Here is a 24,286-nt window from a genome sequence, read left to right on the forward strand (position 1 = left end):
ATGAAACATTGACTCATAGGATTCAAATTTTTTTAATAATGTATCATTTTCCCTCTAAAAAGTTTGATACAAAATAAATATCGTAAGATATTTCTTACAATAAAATACTTTATACAAAACGTGTTAATCAGGAACTCTTACAATAATTCAGACACTGGAAAGTTTTGTTGAGTTGTTTTGGTAGATGATGTTTCTTGACAAAATGGTTTTGTTTTAAATGAAAACACATCACAAGAATTATCTGAATTTAGAAATTGTTATTTGCTTAGCAAAATATATTAACTGTTCCACATCTGAAAGCAATGTGGCAGGATGCTGCAAATTAATGATAAGTTCAGTTAAAAATTTAATTATTTATCATTTTAAAGATTAATAAAATATTCAAAATATGCCTCCCCCCCCCAAAAAAAAAAACATGATGTAAAACATAAAGGGTATTATGAAATGATGGAAATTGTATGGAACTGTTGAAAATGCACTGAAGTTTGGACCACATTCCAGACTAACACCAAGAAATCAAGAGATTTAGCTTATGAAAATCAAATAAGAACTAAACAGTAGAGCAGTAAAACTAACAATGACTTAGAACAATGGTTTGCAATAAAATTTAACACTAAAACTATTTAAAAAATCATTAGAGTACATAGATACATTAGACAATCTAGTCATAATAAAATTTTTCATCAACAAGAAAACAAGGTAAATACACCTGGAATTTGGAAAATCTGTGATAAGCAAACAATTATCACTTGGAACAATGTTAAACTTGCAGACTGAGTCAAGATTTAATATATTTTGACCCGATGGATGAATCATTGCAAGGAGAAACTCAAATTTCTTCTTCCTTCTTACTATGTCCTCTTCCTTATTCCTAAATTTAGTTTTTATAGAGCAAATAATGTGGATCTCTCTCTCTATATATATACTAATCAATTTAAAATGCATATATTATGAAAAATACTGAATATAGAAGTTTAAGAGTAATTTTATGCTACATGGCTAAACAAAGTTTTTTTACAGACCAAATTAGAGGCGCTCAATATATTCATCTTTGGACACATGTCATGTGTCTATATGGTAGTTAAATTCATCCCAAACTTTTGTAAACATATCTGCATCCACCGCTTCCGTGGCTGTTGTTATGCGTATCTTAAGTTCAGTTAATGTACGTAGAAGTGTGGGCACATAAATAGTCTTTCATAAATCCCCACAAGAAGAGATCATACACTGAAAGGCATGGCAATCTTGGAGGCCAGTGAGGTTATCACACATGGCTACAGTCTCTGCTAGACGAGACTTTTCTGAGAAACGAGATTCTGGTAGCACTGGTTTAAACGGGAGGATTCCTAGAAAAAAGAGCACCACCTAAAGTGAAGTCCAGCCTAGCTACGGAAGCCATGTTGCGGCTACGCGGGATTGTTTCAAACCTCACCGAAAATGTCCCGGGTAGAGACAACCAATCAGACGAAAGTTCTGCTTCTGAAGGATCGCGTGATCTCGATTTAAACGATAATCGATTACTGTTTGGCGTTTGGCGATTTCTTTATAGTAAATGAGAATGGTAACCTAGCTACGTGGGTTTCCTGGAATTGTGCAGGTTCTTAGAATTGTCCCTTTCGATGTCAAGTCCCGCATAGCCGAAACATATTGTGATTGGAACCTAACTGAATTGTAAGGTCCCAATCCATTGTTGAGGAATGCGACTGTTCAAAAATTCTCAAACATCCAAGCTCCAGTGTGGTGATACTACATCCTGTTGGAAAATGAATAGTTTTTAACTGTGGGAAAAGCTAGTTTTCAAGCATATCCAGATTTCCAGTGGCTTCTATGAAAAAAAAGATCATATATCTTTTTCCGAGAAGTGGTGCAAAAAACATTAACTTTTGGCAAGTTCTATCATGCAGTGCAGTTTGATTTAGCTGCTCCACACTGAACTAACACTATGATCAATCAATACATGTATTACCGGGCTATTGCTAATATGTGCGATGTTGCTGGCTCATTGATAATTATGACGTAACACTCAGACGGGTAAGAGGAGGTCTGAGGTGAAGAGGGGGGTGACCATGCACCACAAGGTTATAGAAAACAAAACACGAGACCGAAAACCAGTATAGGCTTGACAAAAGTAACGGAATCTGACTGATGTTATCAAAAACATACATAAGAATAAAATATAGGTATACAAACTTTTTGTTTACTAAGAATAAATCAACACAGTAAAATTAGAAGTCAAGGATATATGTGAAAAATACAAACTATTTACACATATATACAAAAGTGCAATTAAGTTGGAAAATTTGAGTCAAGGGTGAGGTGGGCCGCGTAGGGTCTAATATTTGCATCCTCAGGTAAAATAATATAGTCGAATGTATTAAAATCACTTAAATGGGAGTAGAGTTTGGCCTTTGTAAAGAACTTTTTAAGACACAATAACACGCCGAATAAATACTAATTCAGAAGTCAAACAACAAAAATCAGCGTAACGTATAATTTTGTAGGTATAACGCTGATTTTTGTTGTTTGACTTCTGAAAGAACTTTTTGTTCACACGATGGATGAACTCTTCTATATGCTCAACTTTTAAATCATTATGCAGAGTGTCGCTGGATACATAGAAGTGAGCTTGAGTAATAAGCCGTAAGTACTTATTTTGTATGATCTGAAGTTTATCTAGATCTTTATTAGTGACCGCTGCCCACGCAGGCGAGGCATAAGTGATAATAGGCCTTATAATGGCTGTGTAAACATGCCTTTTCCTTAGAAGATCTAGTTTAGAAAAGCGGAAATAGATTTTTCATAGTGGACAGGGCTTTGTCTCGTACTTTAGTTATGTGATCACTCCAAGTGAACTTGCTTGCTATTGAGAGTGACGCCTAAGTAGTAGTTGGCCTTCTGAACTATGGGGACATCGACATTAAAGAGCTTCAGACTTGCAGAAACAGGAGTTCTTTTGGCCTTTCTCTGTATGACGAGTAGCTCTGATTTCTGTGCGTTAATAGAAATTCTCCACACTGTGCACCAGTGTTCTATCTGGAGTATGATGATCTGTAGTTTATTGATTGCATTATCGACACTGAGTTAACTGCCAGCGCCGTATCATCGGCGTAGCATCCTACGAATCCATTTAAGTCCGTGAAAACATGCAGAAAGTCCGCCACATAAAATATATACAAAAGTAGGCCTAAAATAGACCCCTGTGCTACACCTGCATTGAGTCTCTTCTGCGGGAATTTATCATTACCGATATTCACGAAAAAATTCCGATTCTCGATAAACGAGAAGGTAAGTAAGATTAAGTCCCTGTTTAAATCCAAGCAGATTAATTTAAAAATAAGCCCCTCATGCCAAACGCGGTCGAAGGCTTTCGCCACGTCTAGCATGAGTAAGGCGACCTTCTGGTGATTATGAAGAGCCGATCCAATGAATTCATTCAGACGAACAAGTTGCTTGGTAAGTAGATAGTGATTTTCTAAACCCGAATTGTTCTGGCGGCTGTTTGGCCAGGTAAGGATTCATTCTTCTTAATATAATTCTCTCGTAGATTTTTCCTAAACCTGGCAAGAGCCTAATAGGTCTAAAGCCCTCGGGTTTGGTAATGTCTTTACCTGGTTTAGGTAGCAATATGACTTTAGCAACTTTCCATGTTCTGGAAATGTAGTTGTTCATGATGCACGCATTCAGGATACTGATGTATTTCGTAACAATACACAAGGTAGATTTTTGATCGCGATATTCGTAATAGCGTCAGAACCAGGCGCTTTTCTATTTTTTAATTTCTTTATAATATCCTTCATTTCGCCAGGAGTCGTGAAATCAGGTTTAATTCTTGGGCTGGGACTATTAATCCAGTCGTGTATGAAGTATCTTATATCATAAGAAAATGTGAGGTCGCAGGAGTCCATGTTTGGCATGAACTGTTTTTCAAGATGCTCTGCCATTATACTGACTTTGTCCTTATTTGTCACAGCTATTTTATTTTATCCGTAAATGGGCTTATTCACAGTAGATCTCGTTTTCAGATTTCTGGCAAACGACCAAAAAGCATTGTTTGGCTCGTTAAAACTGGCAACTTTGTCATTCCATTTTTCATTCCTAAACTTATAAATGCTATCTTTAATAGTTCTGTTAAGCTTATTGAGTTCTCTTTTGATATTTGGGTTCCAGGAAACGTACCATCTCTTTCAGAGCTTATTTCTCTGTTTGATCTGATCACGAATATATATACATTGGGAGCCTTTCTGCGTTCTTATCAGTCGGGAATGTTTTCGTAGTATTATTGTAAGCAGCCAGAATACTATTCGTGAGAATCTCTATTGCAAGGTCAATGTCACAGCTATTTCTAAGATTGCCAAAATCAGGAGGATTTTTGCTAAGGTACTCATTAAAAAGAGCCCAATTCGTAGATTTTCTGTACTTAGTATCATTATATTGATTAGAGCCTAATGTGGCAATAATTGGAACTGGTAAAAGGTGAGCTCTACCTTAACTTCCAGATACATAGGTATCGACGCAGTAGCAAGAATGACATCCAAAATATCTCCTCTTCTGGAATTGTCTAGTAAATACGTATATTCATTGGGGGGGGGGGGTGGATAAATAGGATATTTGTTAATGAAGTTATAAAGTTGTAAACCATTTTTATTCTATCTGCGACAACCCCATTCCACGTTCTTAGCATTTAAATCGCCACCTACAATAGTCTGCTTGCCAGAGGGAAGAATCTCCTGGAGTAAGTTCTCATCAAGCGGGTTGCTAGGCGGGTTATGCATAGCGCTGAAATAAACTATCCCATACAGTGGGAGGAGTACAGAAACATTAACAATTTCGCAGCCACTTCTTCTAATTTCATTTATGAGACAAGCTTGAAGGAACCTTTTAACAAAAAATGCGACCCCTCCCCACCTGTGTGAATCAGTCGATCGCACCTGAAACAAGGGCAGGCATAAGTCTCTGTAATCAAAGCGATGTCAGAAGTTCGTGAATTTTATTTAATACGCTGTGCACATTCCAAATCATGAGCTGAATTGGAGCTCTTTTAAGTAACCCACATAGCACAAAAACATCCTTGGGATATCCCGAGGATGTTGCTCGTGGGATATGCGCGCATCCTCGGGACATCCCGGAATATCCCGCGAACCTCCTAAACACCTCCTCCCGAGTGCTTAATGTCACATGCCAGTCCATCCTCAGGACATCCTAACTAAGTCCCATCGACAGCGTACGGGATGTTATTAGGATATGAACTCCTACTTACTACATCCTCAGGACATCCCGGGATATCCCACTAACTTACTTCCACTGAGGACACTTACGATGTCCTCAGGACATCTGAGAATCAACATACTCAGGACATCCTAAGTATGTCCCGGGATATTGCGACTTAAATAGGACATCCTGAGGATGTTTTGTGCTATGGGGGAACACTATGGCATAGGACATCCTGAGAATGTTTTGTGCTATGGTGGAACACTATGGCTGTTGACTTCACGTAAGTACATGAAAAGCAACCTTGTTATTAAACACTGTGTTAGAAAATTGTTATCCTGAGACACAATTTGAAAGATGATTTCACAAACACCATTCTTTGTCACCTGTATGAAGTGGAAAAACAAGTGTTGCTTCAAAACATACCAGATAAATATTGCAGAAATGTCAAGTTTCCTACAAGCACGGTGAGTGAATTTCTGTTGTCTAAGTGAAATTCTGTTGAATGTGCTCCTAATTTTCATCTGACCAGTTGCTAACTGCATGAAGCTTGAGATTTCCTTCTTTCTACCTATGCATTATTTGATAAAAAATGATTAAAAGCTAATTAGTTGATTTTTTTTATGATTCTTTTTTAAACAATCTGTTTAACTATTTTTAATGAAAACCTCAAGCTATCTGCAAGAAAATTCGGAGAGCAAAAATATTTAAGTCTTGTCAAAATTACAATCCTAAATATAGAGACCTAAATGTTTGCTTGTGGTTACTAGTATACAACTGTTCTGAAGTTACCAAAATTTCTCAATATTCTTTGGAATGAAATCCTGTTCAACATGTATGGAATGAATTGGAGAAAATAAAGAAGCATGATATTTCTTTGAAAGCTCCATTAAAAGCAATTCTTATGAAGGAATGGAACAAAATGCAGCATACATTTTGGGGAAAAAAAAAAAAAAAGAAAGAAAGAAAATGCTAGTTGAATTCATGCCGAAGAGCATGAAAAGTGTAATTTTAGCTAAATCACAGTAATAAAAGAATATTCAAGGAAATATTGAATGAGCCATTATTTTTATGTTTTTTGTTAAATACAAGCTGTTTGTTCAAAGTGTTCAATTATTTATGCAAGTTCACAAAGACGTTTTTGAATAAATTTCTTTTTTCACCAAAAACATTTTGAATAACTTTCTTCAAAACAAGCAGAACTTAAAAAAGATGATCAAGAGTATGTGTGAAGAGAAGATAAAGTTATTTTCCCTCTTATTTAATAACTGATATTTACAAATAAAACTAAAAAACACAAGTATCTGAAAACAAATGTAAACCACTGTATTTTAAATTAAAAATATTAATTATAATTGGAACAAGAATTTAGAAAAGAGAGGTTCATATTTTTTTTTTTTTTTCTTTTATTAACAAGTAATATATCCATTCTTCATACGGGGAAAAAGAGAAAAATATTTCCTTCAAAACGTAGAAGTATTAGAAAAGTTCAAGAGAAAAAAAATTACATTGAAAAATAATAAAATGCATGCATAAAAACCTTTTCAACTTAATTCATAAATGCACTAAACAGTAAAATATACTTTTTTTTATTAGCTTTCACAATATCCTTGGTCACATGTGATTAAAAATAAAATCTTAGAGCTTCTAACTATGATGAATTTTAAATTAAAATTGCCTGAGACAAATGTAATGAAAATTTATGTAATCATCCTTGTACTGCCATTTCAATTCTATCATTTTTCTGCTACTCGTTAAAACTCTCGTGTCCTAATTACAATAATTTTATTTCGTCAGTCGATTTTACATTTAGTCATATATGACCAAAAATCTCGCCATGACTAAAAAAAACTAATTTTACGTTTTACTGCACTTACTACGTAATTAAAAAGTTGGGTACTATTCCGTTTTGAGGACCGTAAAAAATCGCCAAACTATTGTTGATGCCAGTGCTGCCAAAATAAATTGCGGCAACCCTAACGCAAGAAAGGAAGTATAATAGTAAATAATTATTTCAGATCATTTTTATAATTTATATATAAAAAAAGGCTAAACATAACTGAATGGATTCCTGCATCGCTATTTCGATACCGAGTTATCGCTAAAGCATAATTTCATTTTGTTGGTTGTTCAAACATAATTTTCTATAATGAATGATGCCTTTTCTTTGAAAACATTCTATTGCAGACTTTCCGTAATGGGCAATTCCCGAATTGTTAAATCCATAGGATATCAAAAAAGGATTTAAAAATTAAACTAGTATTTCAATGGCGTTTTAAGAAATGTAGAACTATCTAAACTTACGCAATTTGAAATCAGCGCGTACGCTAAATTTGGCGTGCTGTTAAATGGGCGCGTTTGCTAGATTTGGCGCTTTTGCGCATACATTTTCGCTGCAATTTTTTACGGTCCTCAAAACGTAATAGTACCAAAAGTTGTTTTTTCCCCTCATATTTTACTTTATACTTTTTAGTTCACAGAGTAATCAGGAAAGAAAATAAGCGCCTCTGAACGTAAGAAAATTATTCCATCTAATCATCATAATAAAGTATGTGACGTCACCTTTCTTGCAAGATCTTTCAGTTCATTTAATGGCATAAGATTACATTCAATTCATACACATTTTTGTTTGATCTCATTATCAGGTAAAATCACATGAATGAACATCCTATCTTAATAAACAATTATTGTTAGCAGCCAAAGGAGAGCTAAAAAAAGGGAATGCTTTCTGAAAAATTATTAGTATTCAGGTAAATCATGTTAGAGATTCCAGAAAAATTGTTAGTTGGAAAATTATTGTTCAGTCTACCTGATAATGCAATGATTAGAACTCTATATGAACAGTTTGATAGTTATATAAAAATATGCGAAAAACATTAAGCATTAAAAAACAACGATAGCTGCAGAGCTCGAATTCCGGCAATAGCACTGTTGATTTTTCATGTTTCCTTCTTCGAAACAAGACTGTGACACTACATCTTCATTTCTACTTCTGCCAATGAACAGCATTGTAGATACAGTGTCTCACAAAAGTGATGGGACACTTGTGCTTTACAAAAGGAAACTGTAGTAAAATAAATTAAAAAAACATGTAAAAAAAAAAAAAATCTGAAATGTTTCAGATTTTAAATTACGTCCAAAGGGGCGTTTTGTAACATTTTGTGTGTTACCTTTCTTTACTAAATATCATGTTCCTCGCACTTAAACCATAAGATCCAGTGCAACAGCAATATCGCAAAATAGTTTTAAAACGAGCATATCTTTAGAATTTCCGATACAGAGACTCATCCGCTGGAGATAAAAATGTTTTTTCTGCACAACGTTGCCATTGCTCGCTTTGAAATCCTTGAGTTTAATCGAAAATTCGTCAAAGTTTTAAAAAATAGGAAATCGATCATAAAACAAATTTCAAATTTCAAATTTGGTCTTCCACATGCTCATATTCGTTGGAGGATTACGTTATTCAAAATTCGATGACTCTATGTACCGTTGTTTTATCACAATACGAGAAATATACATACATTTATGCAGATTTTTCATTATTTAATTTCTTCAAATATAATGCAGGACTCTAACATTTTGTGGCAACAGTTTGAAAAGTGAACCGACATTTATGAATCCGACGCAAAATGCCAAAACGAAACTAATAGTCCTTCGGGATTCAAATCCCTTTGGACTAAAAATGTTTTGTGGGTATATTTCATACTTAAATTTAGTAACAAATATTACATAACATACATTTTCTCAAAATATTAAAATATTAATTTAATAAAAATACAATTGTTTAGAACGGAGCAAAAAATGGCTCACGTAAGTGATGGGACACTTACTTTTCCATCAAATATTTATCCGAAAATTTTACTTTTTAAAAGGTTTTACTATTTTGTTGGGTTTCCTTTTACTTTTAAAACATGATTTAATCCTCTTGGTATGGATTCGAGTAATTTTTTTATGATTTCTGGAGCGATTTTACCCCATTCTTCTTGAAGCACCGATTTTAATTGTTGCTTTGAAGAAATGGTGTGTTTGCGATTTCATGATTCCAATTCTTGCCAAATATGCTCTATGTGATTCAAGTCTGGAGATTGTGGTGGTGTTTTTATTATTTCAGGACAGTTATACAGCAGCCAGAGTCTAACGTTCAAAGCAGTGTGCTTAGGGCCTTGTCTTGGTAGAATTTAAAATCGTTATGAAGGTTCAATTTTTGTGCTGAAAATTTCAAATTTTGATTTAAAATGTCAATATACTTGTACTGATCCATTATACTGTCAATAAAAACGAGATTACCAACTCCAGCGAACGACATACACCCCCATACCATAACTCCTCCTCCACGATGTTTTACTGTTGGCACCAAGTTCTGTTTGCGAAATTCTTCCCTGGATTTTCTGCACACCAAGATTCTACCGCCAGAACCAAATATATTAAATTTACTCTCATCAGCAAATATAACTTCATTCCAGTAATCAGAATTCTTATTTATGTTGGATTTTGCGAAAGCCAGTCTGAGTTTTCTATTCTTTTCACTTACGAAGAATTTGTTCCTGGCTGCTCTAACGTGATATCCAGCAGATCGAATTACTCTTGCAATAGTCTCAGGATTAACAATTACTCCATATAATGCTTGTAAATCAGCAGCAACTTTAGAAGCACTCATTCTTGGATTTTTGTTAATATTTCGAACGATAATTCGCTTTATTCCATTGGATAGCTTTGATGGTCGGCCAGGTCTTCTTTTATCCTGAATCATATGATTCTTTTTATATCGTTTAATGATATTGAAAACTGTTGAATGACTCAAGATAACTGTTTCAGCAGTTTCTCTAATAGATTTTCCACGTTCAATATGCAAATTAATAACTAATTTTCGAATTTCAGGCAAAGTTTCTTTTCGTTTAGCATTCATGGCTGAACAGAGCTAAAGAACACAAAATTTCCAAAACAAACTGGAGAGAAATACTGCAGACGATTTTATAAATTATTGCCAATTGCTTTTGAGTAAAAATAAAAAAACCCCAAAATATTTTTATTGTAGTACGTAGTAGTATCTAATGGTGTCCCATCACTTATGTGAGCCATTTTTTGCTCCGTTCTGAACAACTGTATTTTTATTAAATTCATATTTTAATATTTTGAGAAAATGCATCTTATGTAATACTTGTTACTAAATTTAAGTATGAAACACACCCACAAAAAATTTTTACATGTTTTTTAAATTTATTTTATTACAGTTTCCTTTTGTAAAGCACGAGTGTCCCGTCACTTTTGTGAGACACTGCATCTCTTGAATGAATTGCTCAAACACGTTAGAAGTTGATTTTTCATAAAGAATAAAAATGACTCATGACAGCATAATATCTATAAACCTTCCGTTGGTCTCATGGCAAAGTAATATCGACAGAGAAGTTCTTAAAAAGAAATAAAGTCACCAAACACAGTTTTAATAATTTTGATCACTTTAGATAAGTTGTTATCTAGTTTAGCATTGGCAAATGATAAGTGGACAGCAACGCAACTTAAAAATTAGGCAAAATGTAATCTTAGAACAGCATTAGTCTAAGTCTGAATTCTAATTAGTTTTTCAAAAATTAGCAAGTAGATTTTCTTTTCCTTTGAAAGACTCCCTTCCTTTTTTAAACTCTGATTATGTATAGTATTATCATAATTTATATAAACTTGAATTTATTAGTTGATATTATTTTAACATTTTGTTTCGAAGTTTTTTTATGTATTTGTTGATACAGTAGATATTATATCATTCGGATATTATGTTATGAAATTGCCGAAGTTTCGCCATTTCGTATACGAAAACATGGGAAACATATCACGTGATCAACAGTTCGGCTAATATAATCAAAATGTTACAGAATAAATTTTATGAACTGGAGTAAAATCGCCTAGATATGTTTAAAATGCATTATAAAAATTACTAAGTGATAGAGAAATGCCGCCAAGTGAGGGATTACGTCGCCAAACATCTTGGTTTCGATTTTAGTTCACCATTTAAATTCGGCAGAAAACAACCGTAATTTGAAGTAGATTTTCAAGAACTTTGTCAAATTTAAGGAGATTAGAAGTCCATCTTCTTCCTGCGGGGGAAAAATATTTCTACAAAATTCCTTTTCTTTCCTTAGGGAAAATAAAATCATTAGAAACGAAAATAGTTGGCGAAAATTTAGAGCATTACTTTTGTTAGTTATTTTTAACTGATCAACTTTGTGAAAATTTTTATCACTGAAGCAGCAATGAAGATTTCATATTTTTTCATCATTTAATCTGTTTATTCTCCTCAATATGAATCAAAAACACGTAATAAAGTTGATATAAAGTAAGGTCTTTTCTTTAGATAAAAAGGGGACACTTGAATAGCCCCCTTTTCATCACAAAGAACAATAGAATTCATGCACAACTCTTTTGTACGAAAGAAAGAGTTGCAGAAAAAATTATTTTAAAATGCTTCAGGGTTCTTTCAAGAGAATTTCATATGGAAAGCACCAAGGAAACATTATTTAAGGACAAATAAAAGTCTCAAGAATTTGTGACCAAAACTACATTATTCATTGCTTTTTAATAAGTATGTATGTATTAATTATCAGCATAGATTCTATATAGTCCACTTAAGTAGTTTGGAATCTATATTTGCTTTTTATCGGTCCAAATTAAGTAATGAAACAAAAATGTTATCTCCCTTTGGTGTGCCTTTAATGACCAGAGGACACTAGAGAGGAGGATAACATTTAATGCATAGCATGATTTTTAACCCAAAAGGTGTTAGCCCAGAAGGGCTATTAATTTCGTTTTGGCATTTTGTGTTGAAAACTTTAAATGTGGGTTCACTTTTCAAACTGTTGCCATCAAATATTAAAGCTTTGTGAAATTAAATAATGAAGAATCAGCGCAAATGTATGTATGTTTCTCGCACTGTGATAAAAGAACCGTACTAGAGTCATTCAATTTTGAATAACGTACGTCTCTATCCGAATATGGGCATCTGGAAGTCCAAATTTGGAATTTATTTCATTATCGATTTCATATTTTGTAACAGATTTATGAGGTTTTGATTAAGAAACTAAACGATTCCAAAGCGAGAAATGGAAACACTGTACGGGGAAAAAAAAAAAAAAAAAAATTATCTCCGGCGCGCGAGACTGTGTATCGGGAATTCTAAAGATGTGCTCTTTTAAAATTATTTTGCGGTATTGTTGTTAAATTGAATTTAAAAAAAAAAGCCGCCGCTCCTTTTGGGTGTAATATTAAATCTGAAAGCTTTCAGTTTTTTTTTCCCTAAATTTAGGAAGAAAATATTTGCCTTTTGTTTTAAAGCATGGCAATTATCACACAATAACATATCGTTCGAAATGGGCACTCAAGTGTCTTTATGTTAAAGCGCATTTTCTTTAACCAAACGTCTTTTTTATGATTGGGTGGAAGAATCGATTGAATGCATATTAATAAGCTGCCTAAAAATTATTAGTTTATTTACCTGTTCTCGATCATCTGCTACATCACTCAGTTTATCATCTGGATCCAAAATTCCTCCATCGCTCAGAAGCTTTAAGTTATGAATAGTTACCCATGAATCCAGTGACTGAAATAGAAAAATAACATAAATCAAACACAAAATAAAATAATATTTATATGTATATTTTTATATACACTTTACTTCATCACATTCTGATTAGAACAATAAATCGTACACAGTTTAATACCCACGACGTTACTTTATTTTACAAAATATCTTATCTACCGAATGATTTTTAGAAGGAAACTTACCCGTCAAAAGAATTGAATTCTTGTAAATTAAAATTACCAGATTGGTTCAAATATAAGGTTATGCGTTTTTCTTTAGAGTGCCTTTATGTAAATCATAACCATCTTATATCTATTTTAATGTTTAATTGGTATAAGATAATTTATCAGGTATACCTTCAATAAATTAAAATTGTTAAAACAAAACATACTTATGCATTTTTATCTTAATCTACGCATTTGGGCATATAATTACTTTTTTGTACAGGTTTATTTGACATGCTGAGAATTTTTGGCCATCCAAGAGGTATATCACGAATACAGTAAGACCCCGCTTAACGCGGGGGATACGTTCCATCGAAGTAGAGCGTAATGCGAAACAGCGCTAAGTGAGGCTATCTTAACATGTAAATAATGGGGTTAGGGGAAGACGGATAAAAAATAGTTAGGCATTAAATTTAATAATGTTTTTTTTAATAAAAATAAAATCAAACATTTATTTCTTACAAAAATAAAAACAATATAAACGCATATACTTTTAAAAACAAATAAAATTCTCAGTCAGATCATTCAGTCTATTCTGGGTTTCCAATTTTCTGCCTTTTTGTCAAGAAGGCATTATGATAGATTGGCTGAATGGCATATTGCGTTCAATTTCGTCGTCAATCCATATAGACAGTCGTTTTTCCATTTCCTCTATAATGTTATTTCCAGAACGGGTAATTCTAGTTGCATAGCTTGATGTCGTTGCAGTTGCCGATGACAGTATTTTTTCTTTATTCTTAAGAATTGTCCTTATCGTTGAAGTTGCCAAAATCAATGCAGCACTAATTTGAGATTGACGTTCACCAGAATCTAATCTTCTAATCACTTGCATTTGAGTTTCCAGTGAAATGCTTTTTCTGGTTGCTTTCTTTTCTTGTTTTTTATTATCACCCATGATAAAAACTAAAGATCATAATATTTGTCACTGTATTAATCGTTATAGTATTATACAAATTTAAACTTACAATAATGTCAACAAATGTTTCAAATGATAAAAATGCGTCCACAAAGCAAGAAACACAACTACACTGTTTCGGATATGTTATTTGGAAACCTAGCGCTGCTCACAATTTCGGAGAATCCCCAGGTTGAAATAAAAGAGCGCTAAGCCGAAACAGCGTTAAGCGGGGTCTTACTGTATTTACTTTGTAAAAGCCAAAAAGCTGAAAGTTGTGAAAAGTAAGCAATATCTGCTACATTATTTTCTTCTAAAGTTCATATTTCGCATGACAGCCTTATAGAACTGCGCAGGCGCAAAAGCGAAGAGCTCGATTTCATAAACAAAAGCTGATCTTTCGAGAGCGAAGCGCAATGACCTAACCCTTTGTCTAAGAATTTAAAAAAAAATACTCATTTTTCTACCGAAACGAACAAAATATGTCATAAATAAGGTAAATTTAGCATACGGGATTTTTTTTAACAAACGGTTTTCAAGCCAAAGCCTGGGACACATATGTTCCTGCTGTACTTAATGGTGGGATACATATGTCCCACACATAATGAACGACTTGCTATAAGCACACCTATATTTTATTCTGTGGAACTTTATTATATGAAATGGATTTACATCGTATGTTATATGATTTTCCAACTACTAGAAGATGATTCCCAACATCCAGGAGATTATCAAAATCGTAAAAAACAAACCTTGTATTTAGCGTAGGTATAATGAAACAATCCATTTCGAGGGCAGCTAAAGGTCCCTCCTCATCAGGAGAAAGAAATAAGAAAATAGGAGAAGGAGTCACAGAAACACGTGGTCCTTATCAGCACTGCACATGGATATAACTAGATTTTTAATCAGAGTTGCACTGGCCGCCTACTTTTACTGAGCCAGGCTATCTGATCAAGCATAAAGAAATATTAGCGAAGTTAAAATAGGGAGCGAGGGGCAAATGCACCTTATGCTCAAAATCTGAACTTCAAATAATGGAAAGCAGTACAGTTATCTGATTTAGCAGCCCACTGCTTTAATTGCCTGTCGTGGTATTGCCCTAAGTCTTGGAAAAATGAGAATAAGGCGGTAACCGCCGCGCCTCTATAGGCGGAGCTAGAATAGTACATGAGTATACAATGAAATTTAGAAGTGCATCTGGGAAAACTGTTACCACTGAACGGATTTTTATACCCTCTGGTAGTACCAAACGCGAGGAGGTAACGCCATCTATCGGCAAAAATAACTGAATTAAGATAGTAGAATTCTAAAGGCATTAGGAAGGACTGGATTGGACTTCAAATCATTAACTAAACTTGCTAAATCTTTGTGAATGTGAAAAGCCTCAAGAAAATCCAATTCACCTATGGAAGAAGCCTTTTGGAGGATTTTTGCAGACCCAAAATCAAAATTATGGTTAAAAGTCCAACTATGATACGCTATTGAAGACTTGTAATTTCGCCTGTTTTGACACAAGATTCATGTTCCTTGATACGAAACTTCAACGCTCTTTTTGTTTGGCCGATATATCTTAAACCACACTGACACGATATACTATAAATTCCCCAAGAATTCAAGACAGAAACGCAATCTTTTAGAATCGAAGGGTGAATTTTATTAATAGGGGAGAAACCGACTTGAAAATTGAATTTCTGGAGAATCCGTGCAATTTTATAGCTAACAGAAGAATAAAATGGAAGCACGACAAGGTCATTATTATTATTTCTAACAGTGGGTATTTTTTATGGGTCATTATTATTATTTCTAACAGTGGGTATTTTTTATAAAAATGAGTATTTTTTATGGGAATCTGAAAATTTTTTAACGGCTTTAATCACGGGAGAAAATCCACGGTCAATCGCCACTGCTCTCAAATAATTAAGTTCATTGGTAAGCAAAGATTCAGAGGAACAAACTTTAAGCGCGCGGAAAACATAATAGTAAAAAGAAGCCATTTTTTGCTTAACAGGGTGGCATGACTTGGCATGGGGTGGTAAACAAACTGCAAAGGGTTTACGGTACACAGTGGTGCTAAAATCGGTTTCATTGCGGATTATAAGAATATCGAGGAAAGGGAGGGAATTGTTGGATTCAATTTCAAGAGTGAATTGGATGGCTGGATCAATTGAATTCATAATAGATGGATAATTTCTTTAATAGATTCATAATTTCTTTCTCCTGATGAGGAGGGACCTTTAGCTGCCCTCGAAATCGATTGAGCGTTTCATTATACCTACGTAAATACAAGGTTTGTTTTTTACGATTTTGATTGTCACATTAGCGTCCAGGACATTAGCGTCCTAGTCTATCCAGGAGATTCTTAGCAATCTTCGACCCATCAGTAATTTTTAAACTTTTAGTGGAATATATTGTTGCGTTTTTCTTTTCTTCCAACACCAGTTGTTACGTTAATTTCTTCCTTCACGTTCGTACGGAGTTCGTAGATTTGGAGTGAATAACGACGACTCTTGATGAAGTATCGAAACACACTTTATTTAGCCAATACTGATCAGTACAGCTCCAAAGTCACGTTTTACAGTCGTCGAAGATCTACTATAAACACGCTGACACGATCAGCGACACAGCCTTCAGGTTATCAGGCTATCACGGTGGAGACAGCTTCACTGCAAAGCACCAGAGTATAGCTCTCGACTCTGCTTGGTCGTTCTCGGAACTCCACGCACTCCCGAGACTCTCCACGCTACAACTCGCGATGCACTCGACGACACACAGAGCACGGCTCCCTACTCTTCGGTTCAGTCGTTCCAGGAGCTCAACATGCTCTCTCGACGATGCACTAACCGCGATATACTAACATACGCCTTCGGTGAACTCGACGATCCACTCGGCACTCGTTGCCCGGCTGTCAACTCGGATCGACTCGCTAGACGAGACACCAAATCGACACTGACTATCTCATACTCTAGACGAGGCACTCTCACTCGCCTTCTCGACGAGGCACACACTCTAACTGACTGCGATGCGAACCAGCAGGGTTTATATAGCTTTCGGCTTGTGTTGGAGAACATTCTGGGCTAAACCGGTAAGAATTCGTTCCAGAAGGTTCTCCATCCGTCCATGGTATATCTCCAATTTTGTCGCCAAATGTAGCTAAATGGGCGATTTCTCGCCAAATGTGGCAACCCTGCCTTCCCTTGCCATCTTATGGAAATCTTAAAACTGCTTTGCGGAAAAGCCATCTTACCCCGCCTATACATTTCGTAACAATATATTTTGTCGATACGTGTCAAAGGATTAAAAAGTGGCAGCTAGTAAAACACCCCCAACTATGTGAAATGCTGTATTGTTTTCACGGAATTGAAAGTCAGCTTGCCAGAGCGCTCTTCACGCTGACGAGACGCTGTAATTATTAACAGCCGAATTTACTAGCGATGCTGTTTACTGAAAGGAGTAGTTCTTTGAAGATTGTATCCTGTGGTTAACATCAAACTCACATCTCATAACTTCGGTGGATCTCAGATTCGGCTCATTTTTCATACAAGCTCATATGAGAGTTAGGCTGGAGTAAAGGTACTCTTCTCACCCCTGTAACGATGGCATCGGGTTAGGTTATTGAACCGCAGCCTGTAAGAAAGTAGATGTTTCCTTGCTTCAATTGTCTGTGAACAAATCCACAATTTGCAACCCCCTCCTAATATACTCAACGTTTGTGCAAACTCATGTATATCATACATAAATCTCTTGCAATCCAAACCCAAACCTATCCATACATAAATCTCTTGCAATCCAAACCCAAACCTATCCTGAATGGATTCAGTCTTCAAAGTAAATATAACTACCATGGAAATAAATAAACCAAAAGCTCACTCTAACAGTATTTTCATCGCTTGAGATGTTAGGAGGATGACTCGATACGGAAGCACTTACCAGTGTTTGAAGTCATGGAGCAGATTATTAAGAACAAATTTTTGATATTAGATTTAAGATTATATTATCAGAGTTTGATGCAGAAAGTGTTGTTTTGTTTAAACTATTACAAGTCAAAAAGGGCTGAAATTTGTCTCATGTATAATTTATAAACAATTGATAATCAGACTTGCTGATGCAGAGGTGGAAATAACTGTTTGAAGTCTTAGGATTAACCACAATATCGTCAAATCTATTGAGACTTCTTCCATGCTCAAGCATAATCAAGCTGAAGCATGTTTTAAAATCATAGAAAATCATTGTGCAAAATATTCTCGCGTCAGCTCCGTTTTTTCTTTCTTTCAAAATTTATTCTACGATAGACAACTGCAATGCTGCCACAAATTATCGTCTGAGGACTTAAAAAGAGTTCAGATTTAAATATCTAACAAAGGATTTTCTTTTAGTGCATATTGTCTGCCCACCTCGAAAATTCCATATTAACTTGCGCAAGTTAACATTCAGAGGATAATAAAGTAAAATTTAGTGTAAAACACACATCTGTAGTTAAAAGTTGAAGGCTAGAAATAAACAGAATATTACTGAAAGTATTTTTAATATGTTTTATACCCATACTATTTTTTACCTTCACACAAACATTAGCATCACTTAGCAGAAGAAATGAAAACAATGGCAAACATATTGGCGCCTTTCTGACCTTAGTGTTGCCAATACCAAAGAACAAAAAATATTTGTTCTACACTATTTATTTAAATCATTTCCTAGTTATTTTGATATTGATTTCGCGTTTCTAGGTCTAATAATTTCAGAAGTATAAGCCACATGAATTGCTCCAAGTTTCGCGTCGAGTGCAAATCCTACGTTTATGACCTCGTGTACAGACTTTTTAATGGCAAAAGAAAAAGTTAAATTTTTGGTATTTTTTTTTCCAAATCGGTAAATTCGCCAGATGCACATGCATTCATCTCACGGTTGCAGCGAATATATCATGGTCACATTGAGCACAGTTAGACTGCATCTGGCGGGAAATTTGCAACACTTCAGTGATTCAAGATCGTGGATTTCGATTACTTACGATAGAGATGAAAAATTCTGGCTATATCAAGCGAATCTCAGAGTTACTACGTTTATATGTTAAAACTCAGGATGCTGATGTCATAGATATCGAATGCGGATATTCAGGTCATTAATTTAAGACGATGTCTGTGGCAATACTGCTGTAAACTACAGATCTGTTTTATGATTAAACTTCATTAGAGATATAAAATTATGTTTAAACATACAATAAAAAGATGCACAAGAGGATGCACAGATAGGCAAGAGATTCTTGTGGCTTCAAAATCCCGATCCCAAAAGTCATGACGTTTTTGCAGGTAATGTTTCCACTTCCGTCTTTCGTATCATATACCAAACTAAATCAGATCCAGAAGAAAGGTTTCAAGTAAACTCTGGTTTAGCGTTCCACTTTTTGCATAAATTCTAACTATTAATTGCCTTTCTAAAGATGGTATATTTTTCTGCCTGATGCAAATAAAAAAGATTCGCAAGAAATCTAAAAAACATTTGCAATTACTTTAGGTATTTAATATTCATACAAATAAAGAAAAATAAGGTCAGATAAACGTAGATGTATAACATACGAATTTAACTAACTAACACCTAGTTGAACGTAAAACTAATAGTAAAATACTTTTGTTTTTCTTTCAAGAAATAGTATATTTATTAATAAAAAAAAATCTGATGTGTACACCACAATATCGTCAAATCTTTTGAGACTTCTTCTATGCTCAAGCATGTTTTAAAATCACAGAAAATCATTGCGCAACAATATTCTCGCGTCAGCTCCGTTTTCCTTTCTTTCAAAATTCATTCTACAATAGACAACTGTATTGCTGCCACAAATTATCGTCTGCGGACATAAAAGAGTTCAGATTTACATATCTAACAAAAGATTTTCTTTTAGTGCATATTGTGTGTTCGTCCCGAAAATTCCATAGTAACCTGCGAAAGTTAACATTCAGACGATAATAAAGTAAAATTTAGTGTAAAATAAACATCTGGATTTAAAAGTTGAAGGCTGGAAATGAACAGAAATCTTGTACAGAATATCAAATTATATGCAGTTTTTGCAGCATTTCATTTAAACTTATTTCCTCGAATCACATTGGATATATTTCTTATTCAATTAACGCAGTTCTCACTTCGTGGCAAGGGAAAATGCATAAAACCTCAAAATAAAGTTATTAAAAATTTAAAAATATAAAAACAAAATACAGTTAAAATATTTCTTTTTAATAAATTGATACAATTCAAATTAGAGCTACTGCACAAAAACAAGTAATTCGTCCAGCCAGCAAGAAGGCATATTTTTTTCGGTGCATAAAACTGAAACTTACAACTGAAACATTGAGTACTGAAGATATCTGAGAATAGGATATCCTCAGGATGTTGACTTAAGAAGTCCTCAGGATATCTAAGAATCAACATCCTCAGGATATCCTGTTTCCCGGGACATTGCGACTTAAATAGGATATCCTGAGGATGTTGACTTAAGAAGTCCTCAGGATATCTGAGAATCAACATCCTCAGGATATCCTGTTTCCCGGGACATTGCGACTTAAATAAGATATCCTGAGGATGTCTTGTGTTATGGGGGTTATGTCTCTTTAAGTTTCAGTTTTGACTAACATGTCTTCCTATAAATGATAATTCGTTTCTGTAAAAGCAGTACAGTTCAGTAATAATATGCCATTCGAATAACGTATGTACTTAGATTTAACGGTATTAAATTACTGTATATTCCGACGTAAAACGTGCACTTTTAATACAAAAAATAGACCAAAATTTACGGGCGCGTGTTATATCGGACATAAAAATGATAGGAAGAAATAAATAAATAAAAATAAACAAATAAAGAAAAAATTAGAATTTTACATGCACCAAAATGTTGCTTTTTTAAAAAGAAATGACATGCCTCATGAAATTAAACATTTTCATTATTAAATACCATGAAAGATTCGTCATGTTCGTCTTCAGTTATATCTTCAGACATATTAACAAATTTTGTTTTATCTTCACCATCATTGTTAGTTTGATCTATAAATAAATAACCATTATCCGTTCCATCTTTCCCCAACACCAAACATCCTTGCTGCAGCACGATTTCCAATTTCTATAGCAAAATGAATGGCTCTGCATTTGTGTTTATTTATTTTCGCGGGAGCCATACTTACTGTTAAAAGGAGCCTTAGGTCAACTGTATTTCAGCTAAAGCAAATGCGATTTACTTAAAGCCTTCGATTTTCGCTTCAAAAGCGCGGCTTCGAATGACTTACAGAAAGAGAAAACATTTAACCCTAATTCCACGAATTTAATCATGTTGGAAGTGCTCAACAGTAGCATTCTTTTGGACACCTGCATTGAATACAATCCATCCTCCTAACTGGAATATTTACTCCCTCAAACATTTAACTCACGCACATATTGCTTATGGCTTGTCAATGCGGTTTAACGTTGTTCAAAAGGCTAGCACAAATCTTCGAGTAAGTGACCTCAAAAGATAAGAGCATTGAACGTGTATCTTTTGGGTTTCTTAGCGAAAAATTGGGTGCGCGTTATATGGTGAATATACGTAAAAATTTTTAAAAAAATGTAGCTTGAAATTATAGATAGCGTTATACGCCTGGAAATTACGGTAAATGGAAAGAGAAATAAATTTAAATAGAGAGAAAGAAAATAAATAAAAAGAAATTGGGTGCGCGTTATATGGCGAATATACCTAAAAATTTAAAAAAAAATGTAGCTTGAAATTATAGATACGCGTTATACGCCTGGAAATTACGGTAAATGGAAAGAGAAATAAATTTAAATAGAAAGAAAGAAAATAAATAAAAAGAAATTGGGTGCGCGTTATATGGCGAATATATCTAAAAATAAAAAAAAAAAAATGTAGCTTGAAATTATAGATACGCGTTATACGCCTGGAAATTACGGTAAATGGAAAGAGAAATAAATTTAAATAGACAGAAAGAGAATAAATAAAGAGAAATTAGGTGGGCGTTATATGGCGAATAATTACATTTTTTATATGCGTTATACGCCAGAAAATACGGTTAATAAAGAGAAATAAATTTAAATAGAGAGAAAGAGAATAAATAAAGAGAGACTGGGCGAGCGTTTTATATGACGAATATACTTAAAAATTTTTAAAAATGTAGCTTGAAATTATAGATACGTATTATACGCCGGAAAATACGGTAAATGGAAAGAGAAATAAAATTAATAAAATTACAGACACAAGCGCTTTGGCTGTTACAGCGTATCATCTGCTAATATGTAAATTTTGTAATCCCCATAAGTTATATTTACTATTAATATGCAGTATTCACGCGACTTTCTCGAAATAAGGTAACAATTTTGATGGTTGAATTAAAAAAGTTGAAACGTCAAATACTCCATGGGCTTTCATAAGCAAGGAGGAGATAATAATGTAGTTTTGCGAGTGCAAATAATAATACTTAACGTCCGATAGTTTGAAATCCAAAATATTACCCAGTTTTATAAGTAACCATATAGAAAACGATAGACAACAAATTCAACAACGCAAGCTTTCTTCAGGCCATTCTTTTAAAAAAATAGAAGAAAAGAAAATAACACAAGTGACTTTTGAGGAACAAGCATAGAAATTACAGCATCACCGATGATTCAACATAAAGTCCCAGAGTAAGAAGAATTTCAGAAAATTATATAGTGTCCTGTAAAGATCAAAAACCGCTTGGCGTCCGTACAGTAATAGACCGCACCGCGGGGGGGGGGGGCTGCAGTTAATGGTATTTTAATAGGCTCTTTTGGTAGAAATAGATGAACAGCGTCTCTTTTTCTGTTCAGCAAGAATATTCGAACTGAAGAAAGAAGTATCAACCCATAATGGGCCCGTATAAGCTTGCAATAAATACAAAGGAAACTGCAGGTTGATGTTATGCAAAAGAAAATAGCTACACTGATGTTAAGAATAAAGAATTTAAAGCCAAGTTTAAAAGCTACTCAACTTTTTATTATTTTTTTAGTTCTTTCAAAGTGTGCATATTGTTACCCCGTAGAACAAGACTGCCAACTTTATATAAAGGTGAGTTCTTTTTTCTAAGACACACACAGTTATAATAAACCAGTTGGAATGAAAAATATAAAATAACAAACTATGTAATTTTACGAATGAAAGGCTCTTCCACTCAAAACAGTCTCCCGGGATCAGCCCTTGGCAACCCCGCTGGGATTTCATTTCCATTATTATTATTATTATTTTAATTTGATTTTCATAATAATCCTCTATTACAGAACCTTAGATTACAAGATGCAAAATGTTCAATATACTGATAAGGTATTTCTCCCGCTTTCTTAGCATGCCTTCGCGGTGTAATGGTCAGCACACTTGGCACGTATTCGAGAGGCCCGTGGTTCAAGTCTCGGAGAGGGCATTCCTCATTTTTCACGTCTCCTGCTTCGAAATAACCTGGTGTCTCTACAGTGGCGCCCGAACTAAAAAAAAGGTGGTAGATGATGATTCTCCACCACCAGGATTTAGCGATTGGGTTCCCTAATCCCCAGTCGCCCTTTAAAAGGGGGGATACATAAGGTTTTCCCCCGCTTTCTTAGCATGGCTTCGTGGTGCAGTGGTCAGCACGCTCGGCTCGTATTCGAGAGGTCCGTGGTTCGAGTCCTGGCGATGGCATTGCTCAGTTTTTCATGTCTCCTGCTTTCAAAAATAACCTCATATCTCTACATACTTCTTTAACTGTAATTTCCAAAATAATCACTTGAAAACACTTTGTAGAATTGGACTTGCTAACATACAAGTGTTTAACTCACAAGTGTTGTAGATATCAGTGACTTATCGCTAAGTAACAACAGAAACTTGGGAAAAGTGTATAAGACCTTTTCTTTAAAATTAATTAGATGAACAAAAGGTCCTCCTAGTGCTTACAAATCCACCAGCATCTATGGCGAGAAACTCATATGTAGTCAAATGTAAGTCAAGTCAAATGTAAATCAAGTCAAATGTAACGCTAAAATTTAAATATAAAATAGCCAAAGGCTAGACAGAGCAGGTTAACGCGAAGTTGGCTCAGAACTTCACCGGCGTGAATTCAACTATCGGCAAGCCCCGAAAACAAGAAATCTTACCTAAAATAGCCGCTCTTCCAATGAGGACACTAGTGGCAGAACAAGCTTTGACTCAACAAGCTCCAAACCTGCCTTTAAATACAAGCGAATTCATTTGCATTCTGGCGGGAAAACGGAAAGAGAGAAATGGCAGTACAGATTCAAAACATCAAAATTCAAAAGATTCAAGTACTCTTCCTAAAAATTTCCTCCGTAGGACAAAGAACGATTAAAAAAGTGAGCAATAGTATATAAGGTTTAACTACTTTAACTACTGTAAAATGTGATCAAACCTTAGATAGA

At 34.4% G+C, this 24,286-nt stretch overlaps 1 protein-coding gene across 5 annotated transcripts in view; it reads right to left on the reverse strand.

Moving 5' to 3' along the window:
• Positions 1-24,286, reverse strand: part of LOC118192474 (partitioning defective 3 homolog) — a 507,756-nt gene that overhangs the window by 72,700 nt on the left and 410,770 nt on the right. For 4 of the 5 annotated variants that reach the window (XR_015040147.1, XM_085812621.1, XM_085812620.1 and 1 more), the window contains exon 2: positions 12,692-12,796. Coding sequence is in view for 2 of the 5 variants with exons in the window: in XM_085812620.1 (XP_085668746.1) it covers positions 12,692-12,796 (105 nt within the window). In the remaining 3 variants the exon portion in view is untranslated. Of the gene's footprint in view, positions 1-709; positions 1,430-12,691; positions 12,797-24,286 lie in introns of those variants that run through there. The other variant, XM_035363464.2, reaches the window with a different exon arrangement.

The sequence above is a fragment of the Stegodyphus dumicola genome, chromosome 3, assembly GCF_044657685.1.
Source record: "Stegodyphus dumicola isolate Sdum_Otavi_A_Nest chromosome 3, ASM4465768v1".
Classification (NCBI taxonomy): Eukaryota; Metazoa; Arthropoda; class Arachnida; order Araneae; family Eresidae; genus Stegodyphus; species Stegodyphus dumicola.